The following is a 20135-nucleotide window of genomic DNA, read 5'->3' as shown; positions in this document are numbered from 1 at the left end:
CCTGCTTTAGCGTCCACCGTTACCCTGGCAACATCGGTACAAGGAAGTGGAGTACACAACTACTCGTCAGACAACAGAACTCACTACCAGCTCATTTTCCTGATATATAGCCAAGTAACATTAATTAAGATATAACATTAATTAGTAGCCAACTTAGCTAATTAGCTAAATACAGATAGTCTGTATTGTACAATGGCAAGTGTTGGAAAGTCCACGGCCACGGCTGCGAAAAAAGAGTGGAGTCCTCGCTCGCCACAAGGTAACCTATGACTCCCCGGCAGTCGACAGTTGGTCAAGGTTGACTTCCCGTAACAGCTCAGGCATTTCGTGCCTTCACGGTTTCTGGCCGATTTAATGCCAGTAATATCGACTTGATTCGCAAATGCATTACCATTCCCTAGCGTTACCTGTCAGATACTTATACCGTAAAGCGTGTACAACCGCCATTCGGTTCATTTTTTGTCCACCTCGCTCTAAAAAGCCCGGCATGTACTGAAAGGCCGTTACTACCAGGAAACTCTTTTTCATAGCGAGTAGATGAATGTCATTCCCAAACATGGAAGGCTTTTAGTAAATAAGGTAAGTGTGGTTCAGTGAAAAGCTGAAAGCCTATTGCATCTACAGGGAATTGGGATGACAGTTGTTAAAATAGGTGATGGTGATGGTAGACCCACTGACCTATCTGTTCTACTGACCTACTAGATCCTGCCACCCACTATGAAATTACTCATAAACAGTGCACCACCAGGGGGTGATGTGTGTGTGTGTGGGGGGTGAAATGACACTAACACTTCACTCACTGCGTTACTGACCATGACAGTCTCATCAAAACAACTGCAGGTGTGTGTTTGTGTGTGTGTGTGTGTGTGTGTGTGTGTGTGTGTGTGTGTGTGTGTGTGTGTACATTTATGTGTGCGTCTTTATATGTGTTATAAGGAAATGAATGTCACAGAGCTGTTGGTGACAAGTACAGATTTGCCATTAAATGTGTGTCTGTCTGAAACCCAGTAACCCAGTTCTTTAACTCAAAAGGACTAGCCTTGGAGCCCGGGTGATATCAGAGATGAGACACATAATGAGAACCCAGAGTTCCTTTTGAAGCACTCTTCATCTGTAGAGTCACTCTGGGAAATAACTGACCCCCAACCCCCTGAGACTGAGCACAACATTTCAGCTGTTTCTTATCAATCCTCTCAAGAAGAGCATATATGTGTTAATCGGGATGTGGCATGGTGAACTATATCTAAGGAGTACGTCTGGGCCACCATAGAGTCCGGGCTGCTACAGTGTGACTGGGAAAGAGCTCATTTAGCCTGTGGAGTCAGTGAGAAGACCAGCATCATGCCATTTCTAGGCTTTTGGAGTGTCCTCTTTTGGCTCTGCTTGACCCCTGGGAGTTAGCTTCTGATCAGCTGCTAAGCAGGGGGCTCCTCTTCAGAATCAGTAGATGGTGGAGTTTTGGGACTTGGCTGGTCTGGATTTGCTGGTATGGACTGAATCCTCTGCTGGTTGTGGGTTTAAGCGGGCATGGATAGAAGTTGTAACAGCATGTAACCTCTGGCCATTGGTTCTGCACCAAGTTCACATGCAAATGCTCATGGGTTGCACATCTACTGCACCACTGTACTGAAACGTCTGTTTCTCTTCTATCTTCAGTCCACTGAAATCTGTGCAAATGTCTTTACTTTGTTCTGAAAGTATCATCCAGTTCTGTATTGACACTTATTTCAACCTTCAGCCTTCCACAAAATGTAAGTGCAAATGAGACCGTAGGTATAGGAGTTGACACAAAAATCATCTCTCTCTGTTTCTTCCTCTGTGTCTCTCTCTCTGTCTTGGCTCCCACTTTCTCGCACTCCCACTCTTTTTCTTGCTCAGTGCTGCTCTCGTCTCCTTAGCTGATGTGTTCTCTTGCTTTCATTCTCCTCTCTGGGTCACATCTCTTTTCTGAAACTACACAGGATGTTCCAACTGCACCAAGCTGAACAGCAGCAGTGAAGGACAAACAAAAGCAAAAGAATGAAAAAAAGAACAGAAAAGCATGAAGAGAGCGAGGTGGAAAGGTGGCATAGTCAAATCAAAAAAGGAAAAATAATTGTATGGTTGTCATGGCAGCAGTGCTTAGCCTCTGGACTGATGTGGAGGGTTACATAAAGAGGTCAGAGGTCCAATAGCTTTATTCAGTGTGTGTCTCAGTTTGTTAATGGGCCACCCCTCTGGGTACAGAAAGGCAGGCAGGGTCAAAGTGTTTAACAGTGACTCATTAATTAATATCTGCAGCAGCTGTATAGATGGTAAGTACACACACACACACACACACACACACACACACACACACACACACACACACACACATATATATATATATCCTTTCTCACTCTCTATCCTCCACTCTCTATCCTCTCTCACTGTCTTCTCTCTTCTTTTTCTCTCTTATATCTCTCACACTCCTCTCTCTCTCCCTCTCTCTCTCTCTCTCTCTGTCATTTCACTCTCTCCTCTCTCTTCTCTTTCACTCAGTTCACCTTGATTCAATCCAATTCAATTCAATTAAACTCACATCAGTTCAATTAAATTCAATTCAGTGGTGCTTTATTGGCATGACAATATTACACTTGTATTGCCAAAGCTTTCATGAATTCATTATCATGGTAAACAAAAGGTAAAATAGATTTAAATCGTTAAAATCATGTACAGCAAATAGCATATTTTTTATTATATTACAAAATAAAAATAATAACAATATTAATATGTAACAATATTACGATCACTTCCTCTATCACTACTACTACTACTAATAATAATCATATAGATTAATGGCAAATCCAAAACCAGCAAGCTTATACTGTCATTTTAACCCTTCTCTACTGATTCATGTAAATTTAAAAAAACTTACTTTCTTTTTCTTTTTCTTTCTTTCTTTCTTTCTTTCTTTCTTTCTTTCTTTCTTTCTTTCTTTCAAAAAGTTTGTTACCAAAACAATATTTCAGTACTTTGCTACAATGGTGGGATTATGGGGTAGCAGAACTAAAGAGATTTAGCCTGCAATACACTTTCAATGTCTCCTAGCACAATACTCAATTAATCAAGCAACAGGAAACTGAAATACTTGAACTACACAGATTGACAGAGTCTACAGGCGTCGGCTTAGTCTAAAAGAACTGCTTTCAATGCTCTGCTGGACTGTAGGGGTCAGGGAAGGTACCACTTCAGTGAGACAGCTCAGTGAGATATGTAAATGGACTAAATGATTCTGTTCATACCTGTACCGGAGTGAATACAGGGAGGATACAGGGAGATGTAGGGTTGAGTCTGCCCCCAGTTTTTGTGAGCATGTGTTATGTGGTCTCAGTGACAGTCTAGCTCTGATAACGCATGAATGCATTGATCCAAATATCAGTGATGTGGGTTAGAGTGTGTTCTTTTTCATTTATTGTGTTCATAAGTATGGTGAGCATTTCATATCGCAAATTTGCTTTGGGTGCAGGCAAGCTCAGGAAAGGGAAGACAGGCAGGTCTGTTAAGAACACATAGGAAAATAGATCTGGACAGGACATTTTGCTGTTGTTTACAATTCTAGACTCAGTTTTGAGTTTAGGTGTTACAAGAGAATGAATGAGTTTGAATTCCAATGGTGCTATAAAGACATTCTTTGTGTTGTAGTAGAGAGAGAGCTGAACTTTGTGATGGGGTGTAATTGATTATGTGGTGAAACAATATGTAACTATGTAAAGTGTTCCGAGGGAAAACGAATGGTAGGTTATAGTTGCCATTTGAAAAGCTAATTACATAAACCTCTTTGTTAAAAATCTCTCTCTCTCTCTCTTCACTCCTTTCACACTGTGTATTTTCTAGCTAGAACACCCATAGCCATGCAGTACACAGTCGCACAGAGTTTAGCCGTACACTAGCTCTGTTTCTGGAATGCATCTTGTATGTGAATACGTCAGTGAGACATTTTACCAAACCCCCCCTCCTCCTCATTCTCTTTGTGTTGCCTCTCTTTCACAGCCAGCTGGCCTTCGCCTGTGGTGGAGAAGGCACGTGCTGTGTGTATTAGTTACTCCGCCCAGCCTCCTGCCAGCTGCAACACCTGCAGCTGCTGGGGGACACTGACACTCTGCACCACACCATCAGTACAATACAGTACTTTCCTGCGCACGAGGAAGGCATCTGTAATATAGGTCATTGTAAGTTGAGGTTGCATTGTTCTGTGTCATTTCACAAACTTGTTATCAGCTGGTAAAGAGCCTCTTCCTGGCTTCTTTATCAACATGACGCATTTCCCCCTGCACTGATAGATGGCCATTGTCATCAACAACGCACACTTAACATTGAAATGAGATTGAAATGAGATATGGTAAATGCTTGGCTCCCTGGAGGTCGTTATCTGTCTGCATGCATAGGCAGCCTATATTGTGTTTTTGTGTGTGATTTGGTCAGTAATTTGGGGTTATTTCTCAAAAAAAGAGCTTTTAACAGCGCAGTTCGCAGCAACCTGTGTGGCTGGGTACGAACAATAGTAGAGCCACACAGAAAACGATTGTGTAACATATTACAGTATGCTGTTTAATAAGAACCAGCTATAACCCACATGGCTATTATACAAGTTTCTGTAACGTCGGCCCGAGTGCCGCAAGGTGCGGAACAGGACACACAGACTCCCTCGATTCGGTGAGACGTTTAATGAGACAAAACATTGTTGACACTTGTGGCACTCACACATAACGACGAACAGTGTTGACAGGAACAACGACATCTAATGCTAACAGTGGCTATACACACAATAACAGAAACAGTAACAATGACAGTAATAGTAATAATGACCCACCGACAAGGCACACAGAGGCGAGGGTTTAAATAGACAGACAAACACTTAACATCAACCCCTGCACAGGTGTGTGCCATCACGGAGGGTGTGGCCACAAACTATGGAGAACCATATGGGGGAGTTTTCCGTGACAGTTTCTTTCAGATATATAACAGTGATTTCTAGTCTCAAGGTGGAGAAACAGTACATGGGAAGCAGAGGCAAGTTATACTCTGATGCAGACATGCACAAAAAATAAAATAAACACTGGAAAGTGTCCCAAGCAGGTCTTCACTGCTTTCTCTTGCTTTTCAGCACCTCAGTGACTCTGTATGTGGTGTGTGTCTCTCTGTGTTCAGCAACTGATGGGAAGGTGGCATATAAGTAGGCTGTGCCAGTAATCACACACAGATGCAGCAAATTGTATTTACCCGCAGGTTCAGCCAGGCTGTCTCTCCGCTCCACAGACAGCACTCAGCCATGCCGCTCACTGCCACATGGCTTATTTTTAACTGAAAAAAAGTTATCCATTCTCTTTTCTATTCTTCTCTTCTCGTGTGTCAGATAAAAAGCGAGGGAAGGCATCAGAGGAGTTCTCGTCTGGTGCAAGTGAGGAGCAGCGTGGGTGTCCAACCCTGAAGGGGGAGGACATCCAGGCACTGGCCATTAAACCAGAGCACCTGGAGAAGGTAGAGAGAGACCAAACTCCTGCTCAGAGGACTCATGCTGTGATGAGTTGGTTTGTGCTGTTTGGGTTTGGGTTATGTTGTGTTGATTCAACATTTGGTTGTGAATGAGGACCAGTAGGTAAGGATGAGGCCATTACCCTATTTTCACAATACCCCAGTCTATTGTATTCAGCACTCCTTGATGATGCAGTGACCTGGATAACTGCAAAACCTTCACAGACAAACCTTAACCCATTCACTGACATAAGTCATTACCTATAAAGCAGTAGTTAGCAAACTCACTGTATGTCTACTCTTAAACACATCAGCCATGCTATTGGTGACACTGGCTCCTGTATGTCAATGTTCTCAGTACTTAGATCAGATCCTGCTCTTCAAACCATAATAGATATGATTATATGACAAAGAAATGCTTAATTTCTAAGTACTTGTTTTGGACTTGAGTGCAGGTGTTCGTGTGTGTTTGTGAATGTGTATAAAATGTACATTCTATCTGTGTGTACACAGCTGCAGGTCCCTCAGCCTCCAAAAGATTCCCAGAAGGCCCGGCCGTCAACCCGTGTGCTTGTCCGTAAGACACGGCCCCCAGGTTGGGTCAGGAGATGTGTGAGGGTTGCTGTAGCCAGGCCCCTCCCACAGGACACTACACCACAGCTACTGGATTACTCAGGTAGGAGGGGCTCTGGTGCCACATTTGGTTACACTGTGGCACTGCAAGTTGGGTTTGTGGAACAGTAAGGCTGGTGCCAACACTGGTTTGTCACAAGTATCCATATGAGGCCTCAAAATGCTCTTCTGTTTTGCTAACCATGTTTTGAGAGACAGATTTTGATTGGGTAACATGGAAACACATCATTAGGGCTTTTGGAACATTGATGGCACAGTAGTTGTTGTGTCATGCAAAGTTTTTAAGTATAGGATTATAAACCTCAAGTAGTTTCTTGTAACATCTTACAAGGTCCAGGAGGTCCACGCTTTGATGCCCAGGGCATGGTCTTGCCGCATAGCATTCTGGGAAGTCTGGAGGACTTTAGGAAAGAGATGGAGGCCAGAGGTGAGATGGAGGTGAGAGTTTCTCCCTAAGGTTAATAGAATAACTCCCACACGCATAAGACTAAGATGTGTTATTTTAGTGGCTCATCACTGGCTTACTCCATGCCTGAGTCCCAAAGCCCTTCAGAATAATAATATATATGAACAGAAATACTACTGAGTTCTTTCATCCATTTCATTAGCTAGTTTCACCTATACAGCCATTACCAGCAGAGATGTGTTATCGCCCCCTCTCTCTAAGCTCGTTGATCGAATTCCTGATCTCAAGAAACAGCGCCCCATGCAGGCTGGAGGATGGAAAAGCGTTGAAAGGACCAAATCCCACCCAGGGAGTGGGCGGGATCTGCAGAGCCACGCCCTCCAACACTGGTATTACCACATGGCAGAGAGACGCAGACAGCAGAACTTCATCTCCCGTGAGTCCCAAACTAGCACCCTCTGCACATTATCAGTGAATATGGGCCAATGGAGACACATATATAGGCAAGACTTTGCTTAATGGCAGATGCAAACATGCAGCGTGTTGCCAGCCCCATCAGAGCTCCAGCGTGGATTCTAAAAGCTGTGGTGGTAGAACTGGAACCCAGAAACTGGTCCCACTCACTTGTGAACCCCACTCACTTGTGAACCCCACTCACTCATGAACACCACTCACTCATGAAGCCTACTTACTCATGAGCCCCACTTACTCACAAAGCCCACTCACGAACCCCACTCACTTGTGAACCCCACTCACTGATGAACCCCACTCATGGAAACAAAATTTACCTGTGTCGCCATTCCTTGCTTTTGCTGACTCTCCATAGGATTTCCCAAACAGTGTGGCATAATGAATACAGATTCATTGGGGTTTCTCCAACTTTGTGACAATGAATACAGATTCTGTGGGGTTTTCCCAACTATGTAACATAGTGAACACAGATTCTGTGGAGTTTCCCCAATTCTGTGACATAGTGAACAGATTCCGTGGGGTTTCCCCAACTCTGTGACATAGTGAATACATGTTTCATGCTGCATGGCTTTGGGCTGCCATACCGCATTGAGTCGTGATACTGAGGTTGTGGCCGGCAGTCAGGAGCCTCCCCTGAAGCTGTGAGTCTAAAGCGTGGCAGCCCACGTACTCCACTAACACAGCCAAATTTGGAGACACATGCAGTGTGAGTCAGTATCCACCACACTAGTCATGCCTACACCGACTACTGATGCTATGGGTAATTCCTCTAGTGTGTGTGTTTGTCTCCTACATAACACTATTCCACTTCACACGAGTGTTAACACGTGGAGCAGCTGGCTCACACACCGCAGAGTGAATCATGGGGGGGGCTGAGTGTTACACCAGACTGACAGCAATGAGGCCTTCAGCACGCTACCATGCTAACACTACAGCCTTCACTATCTTTTGTGCACTATACAGTAATGAGGCCTTCACTACTATAGCATGCTAGTGGTAATGATACAGTAATGATGCATGGAATGAAATGAGTTCCTGTAAAGCATTATGTGTCCCATGATTCTTTGCGTGTGTTGTATAGATCTTCTGCACAAGCCAGTGGAGGAGCTGCTGATGAACCAGTCCAGCAGGTTCAGAGAGATTCAGGAACAGAGAGAACTCATCAGCAGAGGCCTGCCAGCCCTACACACTGGACATGTGACTGTTGACTCTTCTCTCTCTCCCTCTCTATCACTCTCTCTGTCTCTCTTTCTCTCTCTCTCTCACTCTCTTTAGCTCTCTCTCTATCACTCTATTTCTCCACCCAGTTTTCATTTTGTTAACATTTATTGGCATGACTGATTATACAATTTTGCCAAAGTAGTTCAAAAGTGATATGTAAAAAGAAGAAACTTTTAAAGAAATATTTAACAACAAAAAAAAATACATAAATGAATAAACCAACAGAAAACCATACCTACATAATATGTCTATGTAAACTGTATCATAGAAAGGAATTTCTTAAGTATCCTTCCTAAAGTGATACAAAGCAGCTGTGGTGCCTTTCTCTCTCTCTCTCTCTCTCTCTCTCTCTCTCTCTCTGACACACACACACACACACACACACACACACACTTTCTCTGTTTCTGTGTTTGCTTTTTAATCTTCAGTGTACTCACGAATAATTGAACTCTCCAATGTACATAGTTACAAAGTATATAGATTTTTTCAAGGGCATACGTTAGGTGTCTCTCTGTCTCTCTAGCTTCAATCTCTCTCTCTCTCTCTCTTTCTATTTGCTGTGGGCATTAGATGACCTGAGTAATGATTGTGGTGTTTTAAGTTAGGACAATAACACCTATTTCTGTGTATGTGTGCGCGCACATGTGTGCGTGTGTGTATGTGTGTATGCATGTGTCAGGGCTGCCGTGTGGGCAGTGAGTTTTGGAGTATTCCTCAGTGGTTTGGAGATGAGCTGAGCGGGATAATGGCCACTCTGCCCCAGACAGAGAGAGGGAACCCACAACCTATCACACACATCACACAGCCTCATAGTACACGCATGGAATCAGGTACATACACACACACACACACACACACTCACATACTTACAGATATACTCAGCCACATAGCTCATGAGCAGGTGTTTTCTGACTGTGTAATGTGTATACAATATTTATGTGTGTGTGTGTGTGTGTGTGTGTGTGTGTGTGTGTGTGTGTGTGTGTGTGTAGGTAATCTGCTTTCCGAGGACTCAGGGAGTAGAACATGGAGTCACAGTCAGTACCTGCTGCATCGGCAAAATGAGCTCAGAAGCATACTGAGAGACCTGGACTTCAACCAGCCGGTTAGACACACACAAACACACACACACATACACACAAAAACAGGGTGTGTGTGTGTGTGTGTGTTTGTGTGTGTGTGTGTCTGCATAAATCGACTGTTTTTCATGCTCATAATGTCCTCTACTTCATTTAGCTGTGAACAGATATTACACCCACCTGGGTCATCTGGATCTGTTCCTAAACCCAAAAATTATGTAAATATTAAATATTACACCAGGCTCCACACACACACACACAAACAAACAAACAAACAAACTTACAAAAGTGCTTTAGTTGTCTACTTAGTTGTTTAGTTGTCTAGCACAAATAGAGTCTAAACATACCCTCAACTGAGACTTCTGGAACCAAGTGCTGCTGATACCTAAAATGACAGATACAATACAATGATATAAAATACAGAATAATTCATGAGCATTTAGTAAACAAGGCAGCTATAAGTTCAAATCTAAAATCTTAGGTTTAATTATGGTGATTTTCAAAGAGATAAGTTTTCATTTGAAGACAGCGAGGGACTCCGATGTTCAGACAGCCAGTGGAAGTTCATTCCACCGACTCGGTGCTAGAACAGAGAAGACTCTTGATTGAGAAGACTCCCATGAGTCTTGAAGGATGGTTGGTCAAGCTGGTCCAAACTTGAAGCTCGAAGGGCTTGAGGTACAGAGTGGGTTTTGACCATTGCTATCAAGTTTGAGGGAACAGGTTAATTTTTTACCTTGTAGGCAAGAATCAGAGTCTTAAACCTGATACGAGCTGCTACAAGAATCCAATAGTGGAGTGAATGCAATAGAGGAGTGATGTGGGAAATCTCTGGAGTGTTTAACATCAGTTGTTTTGGAGCATTCTGGATCAGTTTTGCTGGAGCATTCTGGATCAGTTGCAAGGGCCTGGTGGCACACCTAGGAAGACCCTCCAGGAGTGAGCTTCAGCAGTCAAGCCTTGAGTTTGTGGCATGATCTGAGAATGATCTGAGCATTCTTGGATGGAGTTACCAATGAGTTCTCAAAAGAGTTGGCAAGATCCCTGCGAGGACCCACTGCTTCGGGGATGTGTGGCAGCTCAGCCTTACTGGGATTCAGTTTCAGAGAGATACTGGTCAGTAGTTGTCGATGTCGGAGCTGTCAGGTGAGGATTTCTTCATTACGGGTACCATGCTGGCGGACTTGAAGACAAAGTGTGCACAGCCTGATAACAGAGATGTTTGTGATAGGAGTAAAGAAAGGGAGCAGGTCCTGGGAGACGGACTGAAGCGGTGTGATTTGGATGTGGGCCAGTGAGCAGCAGTTGGGTTGCTGGATGTTAGGAGCTGTAAAACCTTATCTGGAGAGAGGAGGGAAACATGTTAGAGGACTAAGACCAGGAGGACAACAACTAGTGGAGGGAATGTTGACATGAGAGGTTTACACACACACACACACACACACACACTTGCACCTTGCACACACAGGCTGTACAGCATCTGGCATTGTCTGTGCTAATTACCTGCAATTATCATTTTAAGTTGTCTGTGCAAAAGAAACACATGCACACCCGCACACCCGATGGAAGGCATGTAATGGTCCTGGCCTTATGTTCTGCCTGCCTGCTCCTTAGAGACTTTCTGTATGCCCACCCTCCCCATCCCCCCGACTCTCTTTCTCTCTATTGTTCTCGCTCTCTCTCGCTCAATCTCGTCAGATTCTGTTCTGTGCCTAGGCTAATTGTTACAGGCTGTCCCGTTTTACTTGGCATACAGAAAACGTGACAGAAAGAGAGAGGGCATGAGAGAGAGAGAGAGAGAGAGAGAGAGAGAGAGAGAGAGAGAGAGGCAGGGACAGAGCGGATGCGATCATCATCTCTCTGACGGTGGGGGATAGGGGCGGCGGTTGACTAAGATGTCCAGAACACGGCAGTGCTCATTTAAGAGTGCTAAGAGCTGAAAGATTCTGGATGAAAGAGGCATTCCTCGGATGTCCCAGAAGTGTGGACAGATTGCGGCAGCTCGGGAGGTGTTCCAGCACGACACGAGTGTTGAGCATGACTCGAGTCCAACTTGTTAGTGTCCTTTCATCCTGCCAGTCTGCTTCCAGCTAATTTGGTAGACAGAGTAGCAAACACATGTGAGTGTGTTTGTCTGGCAGAAAGCCTCCATGTTTAAGTGTTCCTTAAAGCCATTGGAGCAGCAGTCCAACAGGACGTGTCAGTAGCAGTGGAAAAAGCATTTCACATAAACGGAAGTAAAACATATACAAACAGGAACGTTTAAACACAGATGATGAATAGAGCAGTAAACAGCAGTATATTTCCTCTCTTTCTCTCTCTCACTCTCTCTTTCCATTTCTCTCTCTGTATTGCTCTCTATCAGGAGATGGATGGTTTGGAGATCGTGGGCTCCAGCAAGCCTTTCTCTTCTCTGTCAGAGCAGCGCTCACTTCTGCTGGAAGAGGAAGAGGGGGAGAGGAGTGAGGGACAACACAAAGAGAATGAGTACATTTCAGTACTTACGGAGTACATTTCAGTACTTACGGAGTACATTTCAGTCCTTACTGAGTACATTTCAATACTTATGAAGTACATTTCAGTACTTACGGAGTTCATTTCAGTCCTTACTGAGTACATTTCAATACTTACGGAGTACATTTCAGTCCTTACGGAGTACATTTCAGTCCTTACTGAGTACATTTCAATACTTACGGAGTACATTTCAGTACTTACGGAGTACATTTCAGTCCTTACTGAGTACATTTCAATATTTACGGAGTACATTTCAGTCCTTACTGAATACATTTCAATATTTACGGAGTACATTTCAGTCCTTACTGAGTACATTTCAATACTTACGGAGTACATTTCAGTACTTACTGGGTACATTTCAGTACTTACTGGGTACTTTTAAGTCCTTAAGTTGTTTTTTTTTTTTCCCCCATTTCTCCTGATATCACAAGGGGACTATAACAGTTTTTTGCCTAATGGAATTAAGACGTTCATATCGCAAGACATGAATGTCCCATATAAACTGGAGCTTGTTCCTGTGAGTTTAAATGTGTTTATCAGTTTTTGATTGTTTAAAGGGACCCACTGGCACTTTATGATGATGTCATGCTGAATGTGGAGCTTCTTCCTGCTCTAAGGGTTGGTGGTGAGCTGGCCCTCTGGACAGGCAGTGCTTCCTCTCACCAGGTGAGTGCGTGCGCATGTGTGTCTGTGTGTGTGTGTGTGTGTGTGACACAAACATGATTTTACTCGAGATCACAGAGAATGAATCCTGTGTTTTAATGTTTTAGTCCTGAATGCATTGAATGAATCAACACAGAGCAGTTTTAATGATAGACTGTTTAAACTGTTTAAACTGTTTGCAGTTGTATAAACATATAGACATAGTTTCAGTGTGCTAAAGAATGTACCTCTGTACTTCTCTGCTTGCTCATTGAGGACTTATAGTCAGATCTCCTTAAATCTCCTTTGTTTTACTATCTATTGCAAAACAAAAGCCTGTGTGCGTGTGTGTGTTTAATGCAGGGAGAGGTGGGGATCTCTGTGCGGCTGGTGTTCGAGGCTGTGGTTGGGGAGAGTGTATGTTCTCACCTGGAGCTGAAGAACGAGGGCAGCACAGCCATCTACTACAGCTGGCAGAGACTGAACCTGCCACACAGCTTCACAAAGGCCAGGACACACACACACACACAGCACTACTACTTTAACACAGCTACAGGTAAATACACACACACACACACACACACACACACACACACAAACACCACTTCTACTTTAACACAGCTACAGGTATACACACGCACATACACATACACACAACACTTCTACTTTAGCACAGCTACAGGTACACACAAACCTACATATACACGCACACTTACACACCTAGCACTTCTACTACAGCTAAAGGTAAAATTTAAATATAAAAAGGTACACAAGCTTAGTATAGACAATATATTTACTGACACAGTACTAATAATAAATGCACAGATACACAAATAAATACATAAATTGTAATCCTATTTATATAATTATATTAAAGCTATTCATCATGTTAAACATTAATAACATAACATAATGTATATTAGTCATATTAAACATCAGTCTCTGCCTCTCCCCACTCGCTCCATCTCTGTTTCTCTCTCTTTGTCTCTTTGTCTTGTGTGTGTATCTGTGTGTGTGGTTCTGGGTCTGTATGTACTTTTTTTCTGTCTAAGCTGTCATACTACCCGGCGATACAGAGCAGGTCCTGTTCACATTTAAAAACGCGTGTGTGGGGATTGTGTGTGAAGTGTGGCAGCTCCACACACACCCTGTGCTGCTGGGCGGAGCCTCGATGCTCATCACACTGAGGGGTGTGGCTCTGTACCAGGACAAATCTACTGAACAGAGAGCAGCCCTGGAGGTGTGTGTGTGTGTGTGTGTGTGTGTGTGTGTGTGTGTGTGTGTGTGTGTGTGTGTGTGCGTGAGCATGCACACTTCCGCATGTATGTATGTAGGTATCACATATGTATGTATCACTTTTGTCAGTATTTGCCTGTTTGCATAAGTATTTGTATAGTCATATAAATATATCTGTGTGTTTTTGTATGCATGTGTGTGTGTTTGTGTGTTGTAGCTTGAGCTGGAGCAGCGAGAGGCTCTGTCAGTGTGCAGGTCGATTGTGCGTGACCTACTGCGGGGTGTTAGTACTCCAGAGAGGCCCAGCTCACCAGCTGAACTCTACATGACAGAGGAAGAGCATTTTCATATCACCAATCCTAATGTAGGTCCCCACAAAACACATCACCAATGCTAATGTAAGTCTCCACAAAACACATCAATTCATACTGTGGAGTTGGTCAGCACCCCCTGAGATTTACTTACAACATGAAGACGTAAAAACTACAATTTCACCTATATTATGTGGGATGGGTTGTTATACGAAATGCAGGGTAAAATCATAGCAGTTCTCTGTATGCTTGATTCTGACGTGTTTATCACTGAAGGAGTCTGTGCTTTTGTGTGTTAGATAAATGAGCTTTGCTTCATTTCACATTTCCACTGCATCTGCAACCAGTACCCATACTTTAATGGTGAAGAGCTTCTGTGCATAAAAACAGCAGACAAAACAGAAAACTGCATGGGATACATGCACGTGCACACACACACACACACACACACACATGCACACAAGGACATGAACACACATGCTAACACACATGTGCACACACAAAGCAGCACGCACACACGTACAAACGTACATCCACTGTGACTATCACTCTGTCACATACAAACACTTCCAGCTACTCCAGCATAGGTATTTAGAGTGTTCCATTAAAAGACTAACAGGCTCATGTAGTTTTAGGACAGAACCCTTCAGAAGCACTTTGAGAAGCTACTCCACCCTGCATTCACAGTAGAACCCATTCGTCACGCTGTTCAGATGAGACACACTGCTCCAGCCTCCCTGTTCACACAGCACGCCCATGCACACACACTCATACACGCTTTGTGAAAATGAAAATCAGATTATCGTGTAACACCTAGTGTTCATTTCACATCCTGACAGCTGTGCTTGTTAATAGGGTGTGTGTGTTTGTGTGTGTGTTCCCTTGACACCATTCCAGCTGCACTACCACCAAGAGTCCGTGGAGGCGCTCAAGGGGCTATGGGAAAAGGCCAAGAGGTTAGAGGTCACAGAGCCTGGAGAAGCAGGGACTGAAAACACAGTCTGGGATCTCTCCCTGGGCCACTTACGACAGGTAGCCCACACGCACACACAACACACAAACACAGCCGCACACACAGACACCCAGGTATATAAACTGGCAGGTATAGTTGTACAGTTATTTTTATCTCTAACCCAGTGTTTCTTCCCTGTCACTCTGAGTTGCGCTTGTGCAGGTCTTTAGAAGTGAGGATCTGGATGAGGGGCAATGGTTTCGCCCTACAAGGCCCCCTGACTGACATGACCACTTAACAACTCCCATGTTATAAGAGATTGGAAGTAGTTCTGACAACCAGTGTAGATGCCTTGTCGTACAGGATTCACAGCACAGCCACTTAGCATGTCTTAAGGATCCACCATGCCTCGCAAAGGTTGATAGTCATCATTTACGGCATTTCTCTGATGCTTTTATGCAAGTGATTAAATGACTGACTGAGTACAACTTGAGCATTAAGGGTCTTGCTCAGGGGAGATTGAGGGTCCTGTATGACTGCACTCTTCTGGGAGAAAGAGGAGTTTTATTTGAAAACATCCTGTTTCTCTGGACACCTTGTGCTCATTTATACTTACATCTTTTTTTAATCCAAAGCAATTTACAGTTATGAGTGAGTACAGCTTTACCATTAAGGGCCTTGCTCAGGGGCCCAATAGTGGCAACTTGGCAGTGGTGGGGCTTGAACCAGCAACCTTCCAATTACAAGTCAAGTAACTTAACCACTGAACTACCACTGCTGAAATCTTACCAAAAACTCTTAGCTCATTTAACGCTACCAAAGCAGACACCTTAACATCAGGTTGTCATAAAAAACTCCAACATTTAAAAACTAAACCATAATTCCTTAAAAGTGCAGTGTTCACCCCTCTGAACATACAATCAATATTCATTTATTTATGGTGTACATTAAGCACAAACTAACATGTTATAAACAGTAAAGTCTGCAAGTGAATATCAATTCCAGTCATATATTCTTATGACATATTATTTCTACAGTGACTGGCCTTTATAGATCTACTGCAGTGAGGCACTGCACACACACAAGCACACACGCACAGAGTGTGGAGTAACATCCAGCTTGTGTGTGCATGTATGTGCACACACGCTCTGCTTCCCTCCACTAGGTGGTGCTCTCCTTGCCACAAGAGGACCCAGACAGGGAGTGCTGTGATGTGGAGTGCGTGGAACTGAGCAGGGACGAGGCTCTAAGACAGTACAACTCTCTGCTACTGCAGCTCCACACACCACTGCCCCCCCCCACCCCAGTCTCACAGCACTGTGTTGGGTAAGTATATAACACACCATGGTACTGCCCCATGTTATTGTCTAACACCACCACACTGAGGGGTTAATCCACTCATCACTGCGGTGATTTGACTGTGCATATGTCTAGTGACTTTGTGTATGGTTTCACAGAGTCACAGCTACTGAAACTCTTTACTCTACTTTAACACACTCTGGACTCTGGAAACACTGTAATGAGATGATGAGGTGATGAGGATGATGAGGTCAGAACAGAGTGAACTGTGTGCTCGCTTGGTGTGGTGGAGCAGTGGGGCTCTTTGTAACACCACCAAACACGTTTATTTTCCGTGTGGGAGATTTACGCACAGTTTATGCGCTCTCATTTCAGTATGTGTGTGTGTGTGTGTGTGTGTGTGTGTGTGTGCACGCAGGGTGCAGCTGTGGAGGGAGTTGTTGGATGGGATGGTGAGTGAGGCTCTGTGGCTCAGACACAAGTTGGATCTGCCTGAAACTGACAACTGGACAGAAACACAGTCTCACCAAGACACCTGTGAGAGCACACACACACACACACACACACACACACTCACTCACACTCATACACAGTCAGACAAACATGCACACATATGCATGCACATTCACAAGCGCATGTGCATACACAGACAAAAACACATACATGCACACACACAGACATACATACACTCATGCATCTACACACAGGTGCACACACACACACATGCACACAAACCCCTGCACACTTGCGTTTACACACACATGCTATCACATTTTATGTTTCTACAGGGGGAAATCTACAGAAGGAGGAGAGGCTGGAGAGAAAAGGAGCACCTCCAATTAAAGAGGAGAAGAAAGGAGGGAATGACCGAGAGAAGGAGGAGAAGAAAGGGGCACCCAAACCTGGAGCCAAGGACAAAGCAGCTGAGGTGGGTGAGGAGGTGTAATGAGGGGAAGACACCAACAGAGGGCAGCAAATACACATCACCAAAATTCCACCCGCATGAAGTGTGTCAGTCAACGCACACAGTGGTGTTCTGGATCTTCCTCTATTCTCAGCTGTGCCATTTTTTAAAATTGGTGATGCAGTTACATGGATGGGGTAAATAAACAGGGTAAATAAACATGGTCTAACCTGTCCCACACTCTTTCTCTATGTTGGAAGGAGCCCCACTTTGCTAGGCTGAAGTGCTGAAACCACTCCATTTTCTAGCACCACACACTCATACGCTGCTCACACGGTCTGTTCAAGAAAAAGGAAAGAAACAAAGAGCTCTTTCTTTCTCTCTCTCTTTCTCTTTCTCTCTCTAGGTATGTCTCCCTCCAGCCACCGTTGTCATTTCATTATTTTTTAAATAACTATTAGTATATAAAACATTATTGACATGTATATTAATGTACAATTGATGTATAATTAATGTATAGTGGCCCCTGACAGAGGACTAACAAACTAAAACAATAATCCAGAATAATCTAAAGATCTCTGTGTCTGTTTCTGGATGACTCACAGGTGAGATAGTGACTGTTTTGGGTCGAGATGTAAAGTGTGAAAACGTGCGTGTGTTCTCCCACTGCAACCAGTGCAGGGGGCAGTAGACCACCTGCTATACTCCCCCCCCCCCCCCCCACACACACACACACACACACACACACACACACACACACACACATATTCACTGTGGATGCACTGCTTGTTGAAGAGATTGTGTGTGTGTTTGTGTGGATGTGTATATGGTTACCTGTGTACATATGTGCATGGTTGTATGTGTTTGAGCCTGTGTATATGTGTTAATGTGTATGAGTGTGTGAGAGAGTGTGTTTGTGTTAATATTTCTGTGTGCATTTTTGTGTTTGTGTGTGTGTGTATGTGTGTGTGTGTGTGTGTGTGTGTGTGTGTGTATGTGTGTGGCATTGGGAAGAAGAAGGTTAAGGAGGAGAAGCGTGTGGTGAAACCGGGTAAAGAGGTAAGCGGCGAGCTGTCTACAACCACCACAATTGCCATGACCACCATCACCAACATCAGCAGCCCAGAGACAGACCCCACCCAGCCACTGCAGCAGGACCGTGTGGAGCCACAACTACAGCGCAAATATACACGCATGCTGCACCAGCAGGCAAGCAGATGCCGTTTTACACACATGCACCCACACATACAGTCACACACACATCCATGCTTGCATGCACACATTCACACATGCATGGATGCTCACATGCCCAGACTCACATGCACACACACTCATATGTATGCACACCTGCACTCACACACGTGCACGCATTTTCCCATTTACTCACACAGACACATACGTGCACAAACTCCCTTATTTTAATACCTTATAGGTATGCAATCATATACATGCTACCATGATAAATGCATAAGTCATACTGGATAAGCGCGTCTGCAAAATTCCATAAATGTAAACATACACCCCGAGACAAAAATGAGCCAAACACGAAATTAAATGTAATAACAACAAATCATTGGTAAGAAAATGAACAAGAGCTAAAACTGCCCTCCTGAGTCCTGAGCCACTGCTTATAGCTGCAATAATGAACTACTGGAGAGAAATAGCTAAAATAATGAAAGATTTCAGTGTTTTGATATTACATCCAAGCCTATCTCTGAGTGCTCAGAATGGCCCCATTATTTGCTGTCGATACCAATAGAAGGTTAATATTATGCAGTTTTGAGTTTGGAACATTTTGTTTTGCCCAGGAGTGTACGTGCGTGACTACTTACATGTAATAATAATTTTCTGATTCTATCTCTAAGCCCAATCCTCAGCCTAACCCCAACCTTTATCTTAGTCATCAGAATTAAATGGATTTGCCCTTTCCATTTGAACTGTCTAGGAATCTAGTGTTATTCTTTGTCATTGTAAATAAAATGTATTTCTCTGTGTATGGCATTTATATTTTAATGACTATAATATTCTAGTAATTATATGACAATCAACATTAAATTGTATCTTTTTAAAAAGCAATTTGCCTTGTCTAGGCCATTTGCTGACCAAAATAGAGCACTTCTGTTTTTGTGTTTTTTGCATGGTCATAATATTTAGCACAAAAATGTACAAAAACACACACACATGCAAAGACATGAAATTACCACAATTACACATGCCATTCCATAGAGAGGATCATACACACACACACACACATGTTTCTATTCTCTAGTTTGTCTTTAATCTCTAGTATGTCTTTATATCCTCTAGTTTGTCTTTATTCTGTAGTATCTCTTTAATCTCCAGTGTGTCTTTATATTCTCTAGTTTGTCTTTATTCTCTAGTATGTTATAATTAGCGGAGGACATCAACTTCTCTCGGCCTGTACTCTCAGGCTGTAGTGAATCACGCCAGATTTCCTACTGGTCCACTGTAACTGTCAGTCAGGAATAAGTTCTCTCTCTCTCTCTCTCTCTCTCTCTCTCTCTCTCTCTCTCTCTCTCTCGGTCATGTCTTGTTGTCTTGATTAATTCAGAACGTGCTTCTTTGATGTTAGTGTGTTCCTGCTGCTTGGAACAGGGAACATCTGTAGTGTCAGATACTGTTAAGTCTTAGAAAAGAGGTCAATCAGAAACTTACAGTATATTTAGGATTTGTTGAGAGAAACTGAAATTTGATAATGATTATGAATTATTGGTGTGTGTGTGTGTGTGTGTGTGTGTGTGTGTGTGTTTGTCTTTGTCTTTCAGGTCTATGTTCTGATGGAGAGGATGATTGATTCTCTGTGTGATCTGCTTGATGAAACTCAAAACAGCCAGGAAAACCTACATGCAGCCTATTGAAAGAGTTCTCTGTGTGTCTCTCAACCTCCTCCCTGTATGATGGACACATATTTGAGTCTTTTAGCACTTTGCGCACTATATATATATATATATAT

At 43.4% G+C, this 20135-nt stretch overlaps 1 protein-coding gene across 5 annotated transcripts; it reads left to right on the top strand.

Annotated features, from left to right (window-relative positions):
• The first annotated feature begins 46 nt into the window (after nt 1-46).
• On the top strand, nt 47-20109 carry mycbpap (mycbp associated protein). Of its 5 annotated transcripts, none has more exons than XM_081701693.1 (19): nt 47-259; nt 5375-5499; nt 6007-6169; nt 6458-6564; nt 6794-6968; nt 8085-8200; nt 8904-9054; nt 9217-9329; nt 11669-11790; nt 12375-12483; nt 12823-13015; nt 13512-13699; nt 13913-14059; nt 14904-15038; nt 16124-16284; nt 16676-16794; nt 17046-17185; nt 18182-18370; nt 19948-20109. In XM_081701693.1, the coding sequence occupies exons 1-19, from the start codon at nt 193-195 to the stop codon at nt 20038-20040; spliced, it is 2613 nt and encodes an 870-aa protein (XP_081557819.1). In that variant the 5' UTR covers nt 47-192; the 3' UTR covers nt 20041-20109. The 5 variants fall into 5 exon arrangements, with proteins under 5 accessions (XP_081557819.1, XP_081557818.1, XP_035390598.2 ...); XM_081701692.1 differs by having other exon boundaries at nt 18179-18370; XM_035534705.2 differs by having other exon boundaries at nt 18176-18370.
• Nucleotides 20110-20135: the final 26 nt, after the last annotated feature.

The sequence above is a fragment of the Electrophorus electricus genome, chromosome 18, assembly GCF_041902795.1.
Source record: "Electrophorus electricus isolate QZ-2024a chromosome 18, ASM4190279v1, whole genome shotgun sequence".
Taxonomy (NCBI): domain Eukaryota; kingdom Metazoa; phylum Chordata; class Actinopteri; order Gymnotiformes; family Gymnotidae; genus Electrophorus; species Electrophorus electricus.
This window is presented reverse-complemented; position numbering and strand designations above follow the sequence as displayed.

What these genes read in the sequence shown, in the direction of transcription:
- mycbpap (XM_035534705.2), top strand. Translation starts at nt 193, where the DNA reads ATGGCAAGTGTTGGAAAGTCCACGGCCACGGCTGCGAAAAAAGAGTGG. An exon ending in ACAGCTACTGGATTACTCAG is followed by an intron (nt 6,170 to 6,457) that starts GTAGGAGGGGCT and finishes ACATCTTACAAG; the next exon opens with GTCCAGGAGGTCCACGCTTT. An exon ending in CAGCCCTACACACTGGACAT is followed by an intron (nt 8,201 to 8,903) that starts GTGACTGTTGAC and finishes TGCATGTGTCAG; the next exon opens with GGCTGCCGTGTGGGCAGTGA.